The sequence below is a fragment of the Typopeltis vanoorti genome, chromosome 24 (genome assembly GCF_054136105.1).
Source record: "Typopeltis vanoorti isolate ZY-2024b chromosome 24, IOZ_Tvanoo_1.0, whole genome shotgun sequence".
In the NCBI taxonomy this organism is placed as follows: Eukaryota; Metazoa; Arthropoda; class Arachnida; order Uropygi; family Thelyphonidae; genus Typopeltis; species Typopeltis vanoorti.
The window spans coordinates 46,485,320-46,506,729 of NC_143572.1; the positions used below are offsets into that span (position 1 = coordinate 46,485,320).

General features: G+C 33.1%; 1 protein-coding gene across 2 annotated transcripts in view; it reads left to right on the forward strand.

The window, feature by feature from the left end:
- Positions 1–21,410, forward strand: part of LOC150093156 (glycerophosphocholine cholinephosphodiesterase ENPP6-like) — a 45,613-nt gene that overhangs the window by 2,740 nt on the left and 21,463 nt on the right. Inside the window, exons 1-2 of one of the 2 annotated variants that reach the window (XM_090413748.1) lie at positions 3,243–3,392; positions 16,028–16,387. In XM_090413748.1, the coding sequence (XP_090269874.1) occupies positions 16,066–16,387 (322 nt within the window). In that variant the 5' untranslated portion in view covers positions 3,243–3,392; positions 16,028–16,065. Of the gene's footprint in view, positions 1–3,242; positions 3,393–16,027; positions 16,388–21,410 lie in introns of those variants that run through there. The other variant, XM_090413747.1, reaches the window with a different exon arrangement.

Consider the following 21,410-nt stretch of genomic DNA (forward strand, 5'->3'; position numbering starts at 1 on the left):
CCGTTTTGATCTACTTCGGACAATCTCACGATCCTTGTAACCTTCCTTCCATCAACAAGCTGTCCCTGGTGACCGAACCTACCTACCATTCGTTAGATGTTTTCTGATTGGTAGACATTTTCGATGCATTCTTAGTTCCTGTTGTGCATGAATAACTAAGCAAGATGGCAGTTTTGATACTTGCACCTCATACTGTATATTATGCTCTAATTCACTTAGATCACATACTGCCGGTCTAATATATTGAATTACCCACACTGTCCCTAGCTATCTGTCCACGTTCTTTGGCATGGGAATGAACACATCTTTCTGACAAAGCGATGATTCTATGCATGGCTTTGTCATAAATTGACCAACCTAGTGTATTCTGTTTTCTAAACAGTTGGCAAAACTGTGGCTCATCATGCTGTTGTGTACTGAATTCAGTTTTTTTGCATCGTTTACAATATTTAGATATGCTTGTTATAAATGAAAAAAAAAATCATCTTGATGTGAATAAGGCTAAGGGATTGAATGGAATTTCACCACGTGCTGTGAAAGAATGTGCTAAGCAACTGACAGGTCCGTTAACTTGGTTCTTTAATGAGAGTCTAGTGTCCTCAACAATCTCTAATGAGTGAAAAGAGGACAAGTTTGTTCCTTTGCATAAAGGTGGAAGCAAAACAGATGGTTCAAATTACAGACCAGTTTGTCTTTCTGAAGTAGTTGTTAAAGTCTTGGAGAGATTGAGGAATAGAATACAGGATTAGGTGGAAAAGGAAAGGATTCTGTATAGAAGTGAACATGGGTTTGTTAAAGGGAGATCTTGTTTCACTAATTTACTTACATTTTAGAATAAGGCGACTATTGTTCTGGATAGGGGTGATACATATACAGTGATACTTCTGGATTTTGCAAAAGCATTTGACAGGCCTACCACATAATAAACTAGTGTATAAGTTATTGCAAATGGTACCGGAAAATTAATTGGTTGATTGAATAAGAAACTGGCTTCTAATCGATAACAAACGGGGATGTATAAAGATGCCATGTCTCTTAGGAGGAAAGTTACCAGTGGAGTCCCACAGGGTTTTGTTCTGGGGCCACTGTTGTTCAGTTTGTTTGTTAATGATATTGCCAGTGTTCTGCAAGCTGATATTCAGCTGTTTACGGTTGACGCTAAGCTGGGAAAAGTTATTAGGAATGATGCAGATGTGCTGGTGCTTCACAGAGATTTGAATAAAGTCGCTATGTGGGTAGACAAGTGGGGATGTCAATTAACACCAGTAAATGTAAGCTTTTGCACATTGGATCTCAAAAAAAGAAAGCTGCGTATCATATTGGAGACGTTGTATTACAAGGGGTGGAGGGAACTTGGGATATTGGTGGATAAAGAATTGAAGTTCAAGGGACATATTGCAAAAGTGATAAAAACAGCACACGGAAATGCCAGTATAATAAGAATAACACTGACAAGTAAAGATAAGGATGTGGTCATTCCGCTGTACAAGCCTTTGATTCGACCACATTTGGACTACTGCGCATCGATTTGGTCACCTGTGTTTCTAGGTGAGAAGCAAGCTGTGGAAGAAGAAGTTCAGAGGCGAATAACAAAAGCAATATCAGGATGTGAGATATTGACTATGAAGACAGACTGAGAGAATATGGATTACAGGCGCTAGTCAATAGACGGAAGAGAAGCGATATGATTGAGACATAAATTGTTAAGGGATGCTTATCAAATAGATACTCAAGATATTTTTCAAAAGGTTGAAGGAAGGAAGGAGATAGAGACAACAGATCATTCTTGGAAGTCGTATTAAAGTGTGGTGTGTAAGAGAGTGCGGCATGACGTATTTTGCATAGAGTGGAATATTGCCGAATGAGATGGTGAGTGCGCAAACAGTGAACCAATTTAAGACGATGTATGATAAACATTATCGCTGTTAGAATGCATCTTACTATTGTCTCCCTTGATGAGTCTTGACTCCAGGAAGTGTTTGAATAATAATAATAATAATTAATAAGCATCGATGTAACACGAACCTAGAATTTTTGAGGAATTTGTGACCCAACATAGCAATATATCGCAAAAATGTTTTGGTAACGATAAAATTTTGAAAGTAGAGTTTTTTCCTTGCCCCTACCCCTTTTCTTACGACGATGTTAACATGTTATATGCTCTATTTTTCCTCATAGAGCATAATATACTTTTAGAGGCTTTAAAAACTAATGCAGTACTCCAAGATATTCTTACACACACATACATCCCCCCCTTCCACGAGGAAGCACTTATATTAAATTAATTTTTTTTTCGGATACCACATATATTCAATTTAAATTCGAAAAACAAACTTTGTTCTCGAAAATTTAATATGTACATAACGTAAATCGCAAACATCCTAAAAAAAAAAAGAAATTATTAATCCACAGCCAACTAGCACAAGCATCTTGTTCATTACAAAGCATGGAATCAATTTTGCTGTTACTTTTGCAACCGACACTGACGGTCAGACTAAAACCAATAATTACACCAAAGGGAGTTTTCACATAGATAACCAAAAAAAAAAAAAACTTTGACAAATTGAACGCGCACACAAGAGCAGTGAATCAACTGTTTTTTGTTTGATCCGATGGCCATCTTACGAGTGATTGGATCCGATTATTAGCTTCTGCTGAGGTGTAAGAACGAATCTATTCTCTTGACATCACATATTTCATCTTTGCCCTAAAACGGGATAATAATAGTAATGCAGAACAATGATCCTATTCCCTGCTACATTATTTCTTTCTTTCATTAAAACTAGTAAGGGGCTATCTTTCTATCAATTTCTACCAGATTATTACTTGTAATACTTGTTATGATAACAAGTATTACAAGTAATATATATACAGTATATATATATATATATTTAGTTTTATGAAAAAATTGAATGACTAGAACCGAGATTTAAGTAAAAAGGTTTTAATATAAACACACTACTAGTTTCGGACTGTAACAGCCCTCTTCAGGTGACATTATAAAAGAAAAAACACTAAACATTGAGGGTTAAAAGACTATGAACAACATAGACAGTCTTTATACATAATTAGCATGAAAACGTTGTAGTTGTATTTGAAGCTGTTCTTTCATTTGTTGCATTGTTGGGAGAGTGCGTGCTTGCTGCATCACGTGAACGCCAGTACATGATTACAGCTGAATGACTATCTGGGAGGTTGTAGCTTAAGTTATTATTTAGATGAACAGGATTGAAGATGATTTCTCTAGATTCCACAATTTTTCTCTCTATTTCGTCACTGTAACGGAAGATGTTAGTAGATTTTTCCCAGCAGACTTTGTGACTTTGGGTTTCATCATTAGGATTAGCCGAGAAAAGGATATGACTTGATAACGCACTCGCTCGCTGTCTCTTGTAAGTAATGTCTCTCATGTGTTCTTCCATACGCATTTCGACAGATTTGTCTGTCTGCCCGAAATAAGGAATATCGCAGTCACATAATATTTTATATACACCAGGGTATTTGAGTTGATGATGACAAGGTTTGGGTGGCTAATTAAGGAACGGATCTTTGGAAGTGGAGTGAACAAGGTTCTGATATTGTATTTTCTTAGAACTTTTGCTAATTTATGTGAAACAGTACTTATGTAAGGAATAGATATATTGCTTTTGAATCTATTTGTTTCTTCTGAGTGATGTCTAGGAGGATTAAGAAGGAATTTGTCAATGATTTTCTTGGAATATCCATTAACTTCGAAAGAAGTTTTCAGATGGTTTATTTCTGTAAGCAGTTCATTTGGGTCATCCAGAAGAGAACGGGCTCTATGTCCCAAGGTGGAAATTATTCAAAGCTTATGAGGAGGGAAATGATGGGACTGACTGTGCAGATATCTGTTGGTATGTGTGGGCTTTCTATATATCGATATTTTTAGTTTACCAGAAGAGCGAGTCAGTTTGACATCAAGAAAACGCAAGGAATTATCCGTTTCAAGCTCAGCAGTAAACTTAATACTTTGATGTCGGCTATTGAGATGTTCGAGGAAAACCATAAAGGATTCATGTCCATGGCTCCAAACAATGAAGACATCATCCACATAACGTTTCCAAACTTTAGGTAGAGATAACCTTGGTTTCAAAATCTTCTAAGTAAATATTTGCAAGAACAGGAGATAAAAGATTACCCATAGCCAGTCCATGATTTTGTTTGTATATATTATCTTGAAATTTGAAGTAATCGGACCTGATGCAATGTGTAAGCAAGGCTAACATTTTTTTGGATAACTTGTCCTTGAGTAATGTTAGGACTTCATCTGTTGGGACATTAGTGAACAAAGAAGTTATGTCTAAGCTAGCCATGATGTCATTTTCATCAACTGTAATATCCTTGATGTATGTAACAAATTCTGTAGTGTTCTTGATAAAGGATGGTGACTTCCCTGAAAAACTTTTGAGGTTCTTGATAAAGGAAGTCACCATCCTTTATCAAGAACACTAGTTCTAGTCATTCAATTTTTTCATAAAACTATGTATGTTAACCGAGTCAATGATCATTCTGTCATATATATATATATATATATAGTTTATGATACTTTGAGTATATATATTAAACACGTTTTAAATGTGGTTGTAAACCTTATTATTTTTCGAACATGTTGGAGAGTACAATGCTCTTTTAAAATGTCATTCAGCTAATAAACCTGTTTCGCTTTAACCCCAACTCTCCTTTTCCCCTTCTAACGTTCTGCGAATAAGCAATATTCAAGTAATGGGAACTGTACTAATAACATTTCTGCTTTGCTTTAACAGAACTGAAAACTTGGATCTTACCTCATGAATGGTAAGCACTGTGCAACAAGAAAATTACCCTTGTTAATAATTTTTATTCCTATCTTTAAAAAAGGTAATAGAGATGACTCTAAAAACTATAGAGGTATCAGTATACTAAATTTCTGTTACAAAATATATAGCAAAATCTTAAATAGCAAACTAATGAAATATTCTGAAAACTTTATTTTAGAAGTACAGAATGGATTTAGAAAAGGACGTGTATAGACCCGGCCTTTTGCCTAAAATTAATAATAGAGAAAAGAAGAGAATACAATTTAGAAATACATATTGCATTTATTGACTTTGAAAAAGCATTTGACAAAGTTAAATGAATGTTATTTAACATATTAAATATGTTATAATTTAACATGTTATTTAACATATTAAAAGAAAGACAAATACCAAATAATATCCTAAAAGCTATAACAAATATATATGAAAATAATCAAATACAAATAAGATTAAATCACGAGCTATCATATACGAGAGAGATAAACCAAGGGGTCCGACAGGGATGCCCCCTCTCAGCAACTGTTTTTAATATCTACTTAAATGAAATAATAATAAAATGGAATAAAAATTTACATCAAGGAATTAAACTTTCTCCTACAGTTAACTTAAACACTCTCCTCTTTGCCGACGACCAAATAATAATTACAAATTCTGAAGATAACTTACAGAAAGCTATTTTAGATCGAAATTAGATATCCAAGATTATGGTATGAAAAATCAAAAACTATGGCCTTTAAAGGACAAGATCTAAAATAGTAATAGATAACAAGATCTTAGAACAGGTGAATTCATTTAACTACCTAGTATGTATGATCACATATGAAAATGAAAAAAATATAAACGTATAAATTGCAAAATATTTAAAAATAACAGGTGTAATTAACTCTATATTTAAACCAAACCTAGTTCAAAAACAAACTAGGCTGAAAATATACAATACATTAGTCCTACCAGTCTTAATGTATGGAAGCGAAATCTGGACAATAAAACAAAAAATACAAAGATTAACAAAAGCAGAAATGAAGTTTATGAGAAAAACTGCAAAGTATACCCTATTTGATCACAAAAGAAACGAAGATATTATGAAAGAATTAAACCAGGAACCAGTAATAGAAAAAAATTAAAAAATATAAACATAAATGGATGGAACACGTTCAAAGAATGAAAACAGAAAGATTACCAAAACAAGCCTTAAAGTACAAGCCATTAGGAAAAAGAAAACCAGGACGTCCTCTTGAACGATTCAACGATGACTTCTAAGGCCGGAACAGGCCATGCTAGGCCTAAATCCCTTGATACGCATGATGATGACGATGATGATGATGAATAATTTTTATACTAATCCATTGCAAAAGCTTGGATTCTTAACTAAAAAAAAAAAAAAACAAGAGGCTTTTTTTTTTTAATGTCAAACTAGAAATCTGTTTATAACTTTTCTGTCTAATTCATCCATTCACAATTTATAGAACTACTTGATAACAAGTTAAAAACCACCGCCAGACATTTTAAGCTTACTGAGTCAAGTTCTTTGCACTGATACAGAGACGAAAATATTTTCATTGCAGTATTTTGTTTACGTCAAAAGACAGTACATGTAGGGTCAGCTGTCAGTAATTTAATATACGAGAACGAACGATGATTTAATTAAAGGGAGATGAAACGCAATTCCAGAAACTATTTTATCTTTTCAGAAATGTTGTCAGCAGTATTAAAAACTAAATGATTGACACAATGACAACAAAATCAATAATCTGATTTAAAATAATTTATTAGAGTTTAGCTGCTTTGTATACCAATACTCACGCTTTGAATCTCCTCATTTTAACTCCCAGCGTAACATTATCGTCTGCAACGTTTGTAGTGACACCTGTCAACGAAATACTTAAAAACCGGTTATTATCGTATCTCGCTTATTCTATGACACTGATTGCACTCCTAAAAATTAAAGTTCATCGATTTTTTTTTTCTGGTTTAGGCGCATCTTACTAAATAAATTGTGATATTTTGTTATTTATTAGTGTGTCATATTTTAGTTATTAAAACAAAGCTTGGATTTCACAGAATAAAAATATTCCTCTCAGAAAACAAGACAGTTGATTTTTTTTTCCGGGTTTTGACAAAGGAAAAATATTTGAATATTCCCTACGCACTTTCACGAAAATTATAAATTATCGTGAAATTTGGGGAAGAAATCAATCTTGATATGCATTCTGAGAAAACAGCCTAAAAATATTACATTTTATTTATATTTATATTTTCATTTGAGAAAGTTATTTTAATATTGTTTTTGGTAACCTTTCAAATGCCTGAAATCGCAATTAATACTGAAATTCAAAATCGTTCGATACTTGTCTTTAATTTTAAAGATTCCTGAAATTTTTTTTTTAAAACCGACAGCTAACATGCTTGTTATACTTTGTTCATCACAATGCACTGGCTTTCAATAGACGTTTTAATTTTACATTAGCAGACGTTTCATAAATCTGCTAATGTAAAATACATATTTATTATAAAGTCCGATATGCATCTCAATTCCAATGATACCAACAGGAAACAACAGTAATATCAATAAAATATACTTGTTTGGAAACTACTGAAATCAGATTACATATTCTGTCAATAAATATTTCTAAAATAGAATGCATTCTCTCTCTCTCTCTCTCTCTCTCTCTCTCTGCATTTTGATATAAAGATAAAAATAAATAGAAAAATACTATATAAATAAATAAAAAAATCCTCGTGTGAAAGAAGTCTGGGCTTCGAGAAAAGATAACATAAAATTGGAAAAATGTGTATGGCTTCTTTGAGAAAATTTACATGCGGATCGATCCTAAAATGCTTATTGGATCGAACCCACAAGACATATCACAGTTTTCTAAAACAGCTACTGATATCGATTTGTCTGTTTCTCCCTACCAAAATCGTGTATTCCTTTAGATCAAAATGCTCTTTTCACATACCGAAATAATCCAATTATTTCCACAACTATATTTGCTACATTTTCTAGTTAATCTAGTTAAGTGATAACGCGATTTCAGTTGTCATATTTATGATGCATTCAGTTGAGATTCTGGAATATATAAAACAGAGTTTAAATAATAATTTAAAAAAAGAAAGAACGAAAAGAAAAGAAAAATTATGTGTAGTGACTTTTTTAACCTATTAAGGGTGAGGAAGTTCTGGAAGCAGTTGCGGATCTATCCAACAGCTTATATAAAGATTCACTATTACGTTATGAAGCATCAATGTGTCATATGCATAATATAAAATATTTATATCACTATTTGCATTTATCAGGCTCTACACAATTACGTTTTTTTTTTAAAATAATGTATAATTTACATTATTTTTAGTATTATCATTTTAAATTATTATAGATGTATCAAATATTAAAATAATAAATTTTAGGGAACTTATACATAAAATAACATATATAAAGGTTATGGATGAGGAGAAACATTCATGAGGGGAAAAAAAAACGTAATTTTTTTTTCCCTATAGGTTTTGCGTATATTTGTATATTATTTTTCTTGGTATGACAATTATAAAAGCAAAAGGTTGTTTCTCGAAATTATAGTAAAAAAATGCATTTATAAGTTATTTGAATGAAGTAACATCTTTTAAATAATTTTAACTTTAATGAGCGATGAATTACATTTTAAAAAACTATTAACTGCAATGATGGTATAGAAAAATTGCGTAGAAAAGATCTATGTAGTATAGGTATGAACTAATGTAATTAGAGTGTGACACTAAACTGTTATTTAGAACTACATTGCTTATCTATTGCTCCCTGGGACAAAACTACGAACTGGCCTGGACAAAAACGTCAGAAACGGAAATGATCTTGTAAAATAAATAAAAAATAAATGTATTTCGAGCCCAATCATGTAAGGCAGTGCTTCCCAAACTTATGGATGCCAAGAGTCCCCTTTGGAAAAATTAAAATATTTCACTCCCCCCCCCATAAAAATCGTAATACAGGCATATATTATTATAATATTTATTGTATTTATATTCAAGATTTTGCGTTTGTAATCTATTTTGTGCTTCTTATCGATACCTTTGAAATGAAACTTGTATGAATAAGCATATTCAGTATTTACTAATATTCATTAAGCGCCGAAATACGCAGGAAGCAAAATTTGTGAACCAACACCAATGTGTGATTTTTAACATTAAAATATAAAAACGAACAAAAAAGAAATAATAAATAATAAAAATTAAATACGTTTCTTTTAAGATTAAAAATAACTCTACTTAGTCTTAAAACATTTTAAATTTGTTTTCATTATTTCACGGCTTCCCTCAACAAAACTTACGGCCCCCAAGGGGGTTACGGCCCACAGTTCGGGAAGCGCTGATGTAAGGAATAGTTGATCATTATCGTTAAAATATTGTAATTAAATTACTGAAATACTAAAATTAAAAATAAAATAAACATTAATATAGTTACACACTTTTATTCGTATTTCTTATTGTGACCATATTTTACCAATTGCTTTAATCAGTGACTTATGCTTGTTAATAATATTTTCATCGATATTATATTGACAAGCACCTGTCTGTGCGTGCTTATACTCATTCTCGTAGATTTGTGGACGTTACCGTATGCGACCATGGTATATCATTGAGAACAGTGACCTTGCACGCAAACCTGCAATATACGTTCTGTATATAACAGAAAGGTAACGGAGGGTTACGGCTTTATTTGCACAAAAAAAAAAAAAAAAACGCATAACGAAAGTTTTAAACTAATATTTTTGTTGCTTTTTCCCCCCCATCATAAAATCCTCCACCTTTCTTGCTTCTCATAAGGACAAGTTTCCACCTCTCGGTTATCCAAGCGTCTACCAGATTCCTTGCTCTTGTGGGTTATCTTATTTGGAACAAACCGGAAGATCTGTTTTTATTCGTCTAGAAGAACACAAGTCTTATATTAAACACCATGAGCCTGAACAGTCTGGACTTGCTGAGCATGCAACTAAACATAAACATAGACACTAAACATAGAGTTTATTAGAACAAGATAAGAGTCTTTCATAGAAGTTGTTTCCTGATAGAACGTCTTTATAAAGAAACGTGTGAAACTTTACTTCACTGTCCCAACTTAAACAGATCCGATGGTCTGCCCCCTTTTTGAGAAATAGTACTTTTCAAATCTGCCAATCTTTCCTAACTTTATTTTGTTTATGTGTATATTTATATTTATTTTTAATAAGTTAGGAAATTATTGACCTTTTACAGTTATCTTACATTAGCTACTTGGGTGACGCTTTTCAGAATTATCTGTTATTGTAAAATTACCGTTCTGTGATCCTTGACGATGCCTGTGATACTTACGCGATACTTAGTTATTCCTGAGTTGATTTACCTATTTTTTTTTAAATAAATGATATTTCATTAAAAACTACCTCATAATTAAAAAAATAGTTGAAATTTAGAAACACCTACTAAGTTTGCATTACGGTTTTAAATGATCAGAATATACGTTTCTTTTTTTTTGAAATTCAAGAAACCAAATAATACGCTAATGCTCTTTGCGTAGCTTGCTGGAATATTCGATGCGAATGATTGTCACAATGGAAACGTTGAAGCGTAACATCATGTTAAACAACCGATATTATTATGGTGAGGCATAGGTTAGTAGAGGTCTTATTACTAGTTTGTAGAGCAGAATTTTGTTGTTTATGTTTAGGAGGCTGTTCATGTTCAGGAATGGGTATAGCTGTGATATGGTCTGGTTGGCTTTATGGCCAGTTATGGTCGGAGGGATAGAGACACTATCGATGTGCGTCTCGAAGTTCAGGCTTTTATCAAGCTGAACTCCTAGGTATTTGACTGATTTGTGCCGAGGGATGGTTTTTCCAAACATTTGATGGATGGGGGACCACTTGGGAAGATGTGCCATGTATATGGAGAAGAGTAAAGGAGACAGTAGAGAGCCTTGGGAGACTCCAGCCGTCATTTTTCTTTCTGTGTATCTAATTCCATTTATTTTTATCCTAAATTTCCTGTTGTTCAGATATGACTTGATGAGTAGGCCTAAGTAAGACTAGTGGTATCGGGACTCCGACTTGGTGTAGTTTGTAAAGTAATCCATAGTGCTATATTCTGTCCAGTGAATGAGCTATATCCAGGAAGATTGCGCCAAATTGCTGATGCCATTCGTATCCTTGAGTAATTTATTCTATGATTCTGGTTGTGGAGTGCTCCTTTCTAAAGCCGAATTGTTCGTCTGGTATGACGTGTTTTTTTTATTTATTTTATTTATTTTATTTTATTTTTTGTCGCCTCTCGGATCTACGCAAGTTGTGCGCGTTCGGCTATCTCGCCTATGCATGATAGTAGACTGGTGGATCAATAGTTCTCTGGAAATTGTATGTTTTTTTCCTGGTTTTGGAATTAGGAAGACGTCTGTAAGTTTCCACCGTTCTGGGTAGTGATTTAGCCGTAGGATGACATTGATGATGGCCACTAGATGCATAATGTCTTTGCGTGGAAGTAGCTTGAGCGCCTTGTTCGTGATTCTGTCAGGGCCTTTCGGTATATTTCTGTTGGCGATATGGGTTTGTTGTTGGATTGGGGTGTGGCGTTTTGAGTTATTTTGTGCACTTGGATGTGGATTTTTTTATGAAGTTTAAGTCTACTTGGGCATAGCTGGGCTGCACTGTTTTTCCAAGCTATCTGCAAATGCTTCCACTTATTCTTCATCTTTATAGGCAATTCCGCATTCACCTTTGATTGGAGGAAGTGTATTGTGCTTTGAGCGAAGCTATCTCATAACTTTCCATGTTGACTGATCTTCTATGCTTCCAAAGTTGGTTTCGGTGGCCTTTAATGCATACCGAACCTGTTTTGTTACTCTATTAACTGCTTGTTTATCTACAGGATCCATTGTTCTATAATATTGTCTTCGTAGCCTGTTGTTTTCTTTCCTCTGGGAATCTGTTTGGTGATGCACGTGTCGTTGCGTTTGTTACATAGGATATTGCTGTCAATATTTGTTTTTCAAAGGTTGCCATTGCCGTTTCTATTTCTTCAGTAGATGTTATGTGTGGTACTGGGCCTAGGTTTTCCTGGAAGGCTGAAGGGAGTTGGTTCCAGTTGATAAAGGTGGCGTTATCGGTTAAGTCGTGTGGTGTCTAGTTGCAGTATGATGGGGGTGGTGGTCCGAACTCATGTCGTTCATCACCTGTATTTGATAACCGTGTGCTACGTTCTTTAGTATTACTATTAGTACATCTGGTCGGCCGGTGGCTCCGTAGAATGGGGGCTCTGTGAGTCCTATCATTGCCATATTGGGTGTTTGGGAGGAAGGCCAAGGGGATCTGCCCCCCCCCCAAAAAAAAAGAAAAAAAGGAAAAAACACTAGAAAATTTTCCAAAAATCTTTTCCTAATTAAAATTCATTTTTTTTATTTATGTTGTGTCGTGTCTTCTATTTCTATACTACTTACGAATTAGCGGTCACATGAGGTGAGAATACCCTATAGCTTTCAGGAATCACGGCCGCCACTTGGCCCCCACTCAAGATTTAATTTTGAGTGGGGGCCATTGTTGTTTGCATTTCTACTGTTCCAAGTTGGGTGTTTGGGGTTAAGCTTTCCGGCTATTATCACTGCTCTACCTGCGTTCAGTAGTTCTTCCAGGTGTGATTCTTAGAGTTTATTTTTTTTTATTTGGGGGAAAGGTTGTAGGCTGCAAATATCTTGAGGCTGAATTCGAACAACACAGCAAAATTAAGTTAAATACCACTACTGTTGAACATGTGGCAAGGTAGATGTATACTTTTGATAATTAAATATTTTAAATAAAAGTTTAAATGAAAAAAAAAATACAAGCAAACACAAAAATTTATTAATTTCTATATAAAAATAGTGAGTTGGATAAAATCACTTCGATTTTATCCAACTCGTAACTTCCCATTTAAGTTTACTGTCTCATATTTTATTTTATTTTTACTTTTAAATTCTATTCGTTATCTTTTAGTCGATGATGAAAAAAAATAAAAAAAGTAAATTAAAATAAAAAAATCATTCGTACAATTTCAGCTGTGGCATACTAAATATTCGATTTTTTTCTTCATGCAGTTTTAATGGGCTATTTTTTTAATTATTATTTTTTGTTCGAGCGCGACTCATTTGCTTTCACGAGATAAATGCGTGATTTGGAGAATGAACATTGAAAGCTCATAACTTTTAATATCTGGATCTGTCAGGGTCATACGAAACTCTGAACCCTGTCGGAATGGTGCCATTTCCGATAATATATTCATTATGGGCGTCTTTCCAAGCTATCTCGATTCACCTTTATGCGGACTGCACTCATCCTTAACGTACGCAAGTTTTATCGAAAAGAAATGTCATTCCAGATATATAAAAATATTTCTTTGTGTGCGTGTGTGTGTTAGTAATTGGACGTATTCAGTATTTAAGGTGTATTTAACTGCTTGTGGTATATTAACCCTTTTTTTTAATTATAGAAAGTCAGTACTTAATTATTATGGTTCTTTATAAATACTAAATGTCTTGACAAATTTACGCACATTTTTATCCAGACAAGTGTCATAGTAGGAGGTGGGGGATGAAGGATGAAAAGAAATTATTAGATATTTGATATTTCGTAATGACCCGAGAGCTTACGAGAATACAATCCTTGGCATCCGAGTTGACTTAGTTTGCACTACTTAAAAGACATGAACCTCTACCCAACTGTCGATTATAAGCCTTTTATTAGTGCATTTTTTTTAAAGATTTCACTGATCTGACAGATTTTTACGAAACTTTCATAGTTTCTACAAACATTCGGCTTTGAAATGATGTTTGATCCAATATCCACTTTGCCTATGTAATTTTACATCGCCGAAATAAAGTCATATGGCTTTTTTTTTTTTTTTTTGTAGTAGTAATGCAGAATCTTTCCTAAAAATTTTATTCTGCTACTTCACTGAATTAATCGCATCCGCATATGAATATTAAGTTCGCTTTTAGTCTCCTACAACCAAATAGCCAGGCATCTGACCAAGAACTGAGTTTGAAAGCTTTGTAGGACTCCAGAAACGTTATAAGGTTTAAAAACAACTGAAAGCAAACCTCAGACTGCGATAATAGTTTTCCTCCTGGAAACTGGAACGTTTCATACCACATAAAAGACAAACCATCTAACGAACACACGTATCTAACATCATAATATACTAGCTTTAATGGCTGCATCCGTAATTCTAACTCTTTCCTACACGTCCCTTAAAAGCCGTTTAATGGATATTATTATAATAAATTCCAATTGTATATCCAATTGTATACTGAACGCTAGAAAACGGCACTTTTAAGGATATTTTAGGATGAATTGTCATTTTACAATTTTTTCCCTCATTAATTAGCAGTACATGCAGTATATGCGAAGGCGTTATAAAATCGCTGTCTAAATGGAAACCTTAATATTTGTATTTTAATTATTGAGAATATTTTATTGCAACAGTTGAAATTCAGTTTGCATTTGTATTTCATTTTCGTATTATTTCAGTAGACCTGTTTATCTTTTTTTTACAACAGATATACTTTCAGTATATATTTCAGTATATGTTGTAATCATTTCTTACAAATAATTTTGCAACACGAAGTTATTTGTGTCAACACACACACACACACGCAGAAAAACAAATTTCTCAATAACACGTTTCATGTTCTGGAACTTTATATAATTTATTTATTTGTTTTGAAAACAATTATTGCTTCTTTTGGCACATTACAGGTGGCGTCTGCTGATTGAGTACTTCACGTAAGCGACTCAGTAACTGCCATGCTTTGAGAGATGTTATTATTAATTCTCAGACTTGTACCGCTGCAGGGATGATCCCTTACCCCCTTCCTGTTGATATCTTTCTTCACTCCATGACTATTTTCCTCCTTATTTGATTTGTAAATATATTTATACGAAACAGTTATTATTTATAATTTCTAGCTAGGAATAAATTGAGCATGCGTACAGAAGTTCGTTTGGTTAAACAGAAATGAAAATTATTATAAAAATAAAAATAAAACTTGGAGAGGGCCCTCATTGCTGTGCTTGGCTTTTCAGATAAAGATGTTGTTTATTTTATTTTATTTTTTTGTCCCCCGATAGTAAAATGCTTTCTTTTAAAAATCACAAATAAAAAAAAAAAGGAAATTCCTGACAGGAATTGATTTATCAGTGATGTTTGAAAAGTTTTTTTTTTTTTTTTCAGTTCAGTTTTCAGTCATCATTACTCTTGTGCATTTTCTTTAGTTTTTTGATAAATTGAAAAGAACCCCAGTGATTTTCTGAAGATATTGGATTAGATCTCATTTCACGTACTTAAAAAAAAATAATAATAAATTAAATAGCTCACTAAAGGCATCTCTCGCAGACGAAACCAATTGTCTAAAATAGAAAATTCACCGATTGGTTACGGAAACATTTCTGAGGACTCATGCGGGCTTCTCAATTTATTTATTAAAAAGAACAAAGTCTTTGTTTCTACTCAAATATAGTTTTACAAAATCAGATATTTATTTATTTATATTTCATTACTTAGCATCTGTCTATTCTGTACTTTCTATTCCACTTTGGGAAATGTAGTCCGATATTGATCGGTATAAGAATATCTTGTATAATCCGCTCTCGTCGAAAATGTGCTTCTTATTATGGTTCATGAAACTACTTCGACTGAATAAAGAATTTTGTCTTTACTTACAACCGGAACTTGCTTTTGTTTTTTGAATAAATTGGCTACAAGTACCGTTCACTGCCTACTACAACTATTGTCTGTCCATATGTTCTCTGTTAGATAGAAGCGCAGAAGACAACTAAAAAAAAAAAAAAAAAACGTTTTTTTTTGTTTCTTTTTTTTTGGTTGCTGACTTTAAAGTTCGTGTAATATAATCTGCGTATAGCGTATAGACGTACTTGCATACCGTATAGACGTACATGAATGTGTTTTTAGTTTTAGAATATTGAAAAATTATGTTACGTAGCACAAAATGTATATATATATATATATATATATATATAGAAAGTTTTTTTACCATAAACCTGCTTAATAAAAAAACCTGGTTAATAAAATAAAAAAATAATAAAAAAACAGGTCTATATTTAAATAACTTCGTATCTTTAACACACACATATAGTTTATAATTTTTAAAATTTTTTTGTAATACTAAATATGTATTTTTTAACGTCTGTTTACAGGATTGTATGCAGAAAGCCATGGTTTCGTCCAGAACAATATGTACGATTATCGAACCAACGACATCTTCCTGATGGGACCAAACGAAGCTGCTTCTGTACCTCATTGGTGGAACGAGGCTGAACCTCTGTGGATTACGGCTGAAAAACACAATTTGCCGACAGCATTGTATTGGTGGGATGGTTGTCAAGTGACTATTAAAGGCCGAACGCCAAAATTATGTGTGGAATATCGATACCCAGGTGACAAGTGGTTGACTGTAAATAATGACACAAAACAAGCGATATTTACTGCGCTGGATCAACTTCTAAATGACTCGTTCCATCTCGCTCAAATTTATTATGAGCCCGTCGATCATCGAGGTAAGGAATTTTTAAGAATGACAATTGTTATTTAATTTATAAATCATATTTAAAGTCTCCCCTTTTTCTCATAATGCATTCATATGCTTTTCACGAAACTTCCATTAACTGGATCCCCTCTTGTCGAAAAAAGTGACATACAAGGGCTCCCAGGTAGTATAATGCTGTACCAAATGAGAGGGTATTCAAGGGATATACAGAACTCATCCACTTTTAGTTTATCCCTATCGAATATGCACTCATCAGATAAACACATTATGACCACCCACCTTAGTAGCGTGCTGGGCCTCCTTTGGCCGAGATAACCGCTTGCATCCGTCTTTGTATTAACTCCAATAAACCATGGTCGATATTCTGCACCAACTAGTCAGAATAACATCCCGAAAGTCATCGACCTGAGAGGCACTGGCGTCGACCGGCGGATGTTGTTTTCTACAATTCCACAGATGTTCGATGGAATTTAAATCAGGAGAGAATTAGGCATCGGGGGGGGGGGGAGCACATGGAATGCTTGAACATGCTCTTCGAACCATATTTGCGAACCTTGTGACACGGGACACTATTATCTTGCTGGAAGAGTCAGATCCAGTGAGCAACATTGTTACGATACAGGGCAATACCCGGTTCGAAATAATTCCCAGATTAGAATTACTGGAAGGCTTGTTCAATGGAGATCAGAGGACCCAGTGATGTCCATGAGATCAATCCTCATTAACCAACGATTTTAATGAATTGCTCGGTCGTATTACCGCAGCAATGAGCTAAAACCTAAAGGTCAGCATATCTAGAAGTTCTATTATTATTATTATTATTATTATTATTATTATTATTATTATTATTATTATTATTATTATTATTATTATTATTATTGTCAGTATGCAGCTTTGCTAAAACATTATTTCGATGCCAACTACATAACAGTCAGAAATACATACCGTATAACAAGACCTCAGACAACTAATTATATCACATATAAATACAATAATCACTACGGAAAGGCCTACGCGAAACTTCTACATCCCAGACATGATAAACAAATTACCTTTTGAATACAGAAGCCTTACAAACTACAATAGCCTGAAAAGAGCTCTAAGGACATACTACGAACAAGAAAAACGCACCCAATATACCATACAAACTTAATGAAACACAATATATTCGTTCATCCTTCCAGTTTAGCGACGCATCAATACATTCCAAGTTATTGTGTGTGTGTGCGCGTGTGCGCGAATTTCTCAATCATAGATTTCGTAGCTTCCCAACACAGCAAAAAACCCAATGAATAATAACCAACTGGTGTCATCCTCAGATAAGCTTACATATAAGCTTCGAGGATGAAAGTAGAGAAATTAGTTCTCATCCAAAATGTATCATATGTAACCAAATCCATGTAATGTACGTATCACATGTAAACCAATGTATGTAATGTATGTATTATATGCAAACAAATGTATGGAATGTATGTATTATATGCAAACAAATGTATGTAATGTAAGTATTATATGTAAACAAATGTAAGTAATGTATCATATGTAATCAAATGTATGTAATGTATGTAATAACTATAACAAAAGTATGCAATAGAGAGTGATTATATCCATTGATATTGTATATAGTGTGTGTAAAATTGCAAAGAACCATCTGTAATCATCATCATTATGATTATTATAATAATATATGTTGCAAACAGTTATTGTTATTATTATTGTCTAAAAAAACTTTATGTACGAGAAAGTATTTGTTATACATAATTGTGTTCATATAATGTATGTAATTTATCTGAGAAATAAGGAAATATTAAAAAATAATAATAATAATAATAATAATAATAATAATAATAATAATATTATTATTATTATTATTATTATTATTATTATTATTATTATTATTATTATAGCGGCCTGTGTAGCTCAATGGAAGTGGCGCTTTCATCCTGGTACTAGGCCACCTGAAGATAGACATAGTTCTAGTCGCCGACTGGAGGAACTTTTTCTAAGCCTTCCTTCTACCGGTCCCCGAGTCCGTCGATCTCTGGCACGGGCAAGCGGGTTTTTTCTCGCGGAAACTCGCGTTTTTCGTCCCTTAAACTCAAGAAAATGGACTATACAATCCACATTATTTCAGACAGTAACATATCCTGAAGGGTTAGGTACCAAGAGATGGCAACGGTTGTTTGTCGATCTCTTCATCGGTGACCTCCTATAATTAATGATAGACATAGGCCAGCTATCTCTGATTGGCTACAGGTGGAGATTGAACTGCCCACTCAGTCTCCAAAAGCTAGATAGGCTTAAAAGACCTCCCATACTCCCTATAAGGAAAAAAAGGCGTTACTTATTATTATTATTATTTGATTTTTGATAAAACCTACAATAAATAACAGTTGCAAATATATTCAAGGAACAGAAATCTGTTATTTTTTTTTATAATGATTTTCTTAAAATCAAGTCTATTTTACTTTTGTCGTTGCTGTAATTCGACGTACCATTGTGAGTATTCATCAAAAGAACATCATTAGCGTCAAATATGGCAAAATCATTGGCTATTCCCGACATCTTTTGAAATTCACAAAGGCTTGCATACCGTTTTTTTTGAATTTTATTTATTTATTTATTTATTATTTATTTTTTTTAAAGGTCTTCTGTGTTGCGATCTCGAGAAAGAAAATGCCTGGTGCGGTATAATAGGAAGAGTTTGATCACATTTTCATAGCTAATGTTTATATCTCAAGCATTTAGGGTAACAACAAAAAACTGACACCTAATTCCCAAGGACTTTTAAAAGCAGAAATTCCTGATTTACTCAAGTCTACGTTATCGAGTAATCTTAATTAGTCAGTTGAGCATCGGTGAACACATTCAAGACTGGAGATTAACGTCTTGAACAACCTCCAACTCTGGAAGGTGTTCGTGAAATACAATCTGATCTACGGTATACACGGCAAACAAACTGAAAATAAGTGTTTATCTCAAAGAGTGTATTCAACGTATGTATCTCGTTACATATCTCAGATAAAGAAAGTATTTTAAATTGTTAATTACGCATCGCTGACAACTCGAAGACTCCCCAACTAATTCACTTATTGTGAAAGTTACTTCAACTCACCTAAATTCTGAGAATTTTTCAATACTGAGAATATCATCGTGTGTACGTCCTTGATGAGAATGTTGACCTCAAACTGTTTTTCACAGAACTTGGATGCTCTCTGTGGACGAAGTCTCTTCAAGGACAAGATCTCCGCAGATGCTTCTATGGAACGAGCAACTTTTCCATTTCTCGAGAAATCCAGAAATCCACAGCATTTCTGTTTTATTCAGTTTTACGCGGAACGAGTCCTTGGTTGAAAAAATGATGTATGATGTTGGGAGCAGTAGGTGGTTTGCGAAGATTTCGTGCATCTAAAATTATTTCAGTTCACTCCTTTTTATTGTATAATATTTCATAAGAATTGGCAGCTATGGTTTATAGTAATTAATGACTTGTACTTTCCAAAATTCTTATATCACTTTGAATAAGAATTCTGCATTCAACTTCATAAATTGCTTCTTCAAAGCGTATATTGCGCATGCTTACTAACAGACAGACGATAATTATTTGATTGTTTGTTTCGATATTTTATATTTCCTAAAAGGTTTAAACCCAAAATTCGATTTTTATTGTCTTTGAATTTACTTAACAAATTGTAATATTTTAAAGAGATTATAACACTTCGAATTTTATGCACTTGAGTGAACTACTAGCAAATGTCATAAAAATGGCGAAGTCAGCAACCAGTTCACCTTCCAAATGATCGATAAAAACATGCTGTTTTACAGTTTACCACGCAATATTAATATACTACATAGATAACATGATATTTTTGCGTGTACAAGGAAGTGAATGTGATGTTTACTACTCTGAACTGCGCTGTATGAAATACTGACAAAACGCAATGAGGAGGTTGAGCATTCAGATAGTCTTGCAGTTTCGAAGTAATCATAGAGATTAAAGTCAAAGGTATATTTACGTGTTTTATTGTATCGTCATTCTACTACTGAGAAATGAAAGATTCTTTTGGTCCGTTTATTTGACCAAATACGTCAAATAGTTTTTTTTTTAAATTCTATGTTAAAATTCAACCATTCTTCTGTAACCAGATGGCAAACTGAATTTCACAAACTCATTTATGAGGTTTCATTAAAATGTCAATACTGACATTTTAATGAGATGTCGTACACACAGTGTCGTACTTTAGAGCCCGCAATTAATCCCGAATTCGTTTTCATTGAATAGTTTGTCTCCAAAACAGAGTTATTGGAGTTTACATTGACATTAATGTATTCTAGGTTTACAACTTTTCATGGATGGAATTCACATAAAAAAAATCAACCATTTTATTCTAAATTTGAAATTATAAGTTATTCATTTATTCTAAATTCCAGTTAACAAAAGGCATAAAGGTACAGCCAGATATACACATCCTCCTTATATACCGATGTATACGCAAGAGCGCACCTTACCCCATACAAAAACGGGCAGTACACAAAGAACAGAATAAATATTGCAGAGCTAAGTGACATTATTTACTGTATACGTATACAACATTTGTCGAAATCTACTCTAACCCTAATGGATTAATTTAAATTATTCTGAAAAAAAAATTTTTTTTCTTCATTTTCTGTAGAAGGATAAATATCCTTTGATCAAATTTTTATATTGATATGAATTGATTTTAAGTTATTAATAAAGAAAGATTATGGAATAATTTTAGAGCTAAGTAAGTGTGATTTAGGGACTATTTAGTTCACGATTTTTTACTAAATATCTTGTTTGATATTTAGCTACTGATTATCTTTTTTATTTTTATTTTATTTATTTTTTAAGCAGAATAAATTTCTTACCAACAGAAATTTGGACATTACAATTAAACGATTTAAAGGAATGGATTTTATTTTTAAGTAATTTTGAATAATACCAAACTGTATGATTTTATCGATAATAAACAATATTTTTTCATATTTAATTTTTTTTAAAATTTTTACCA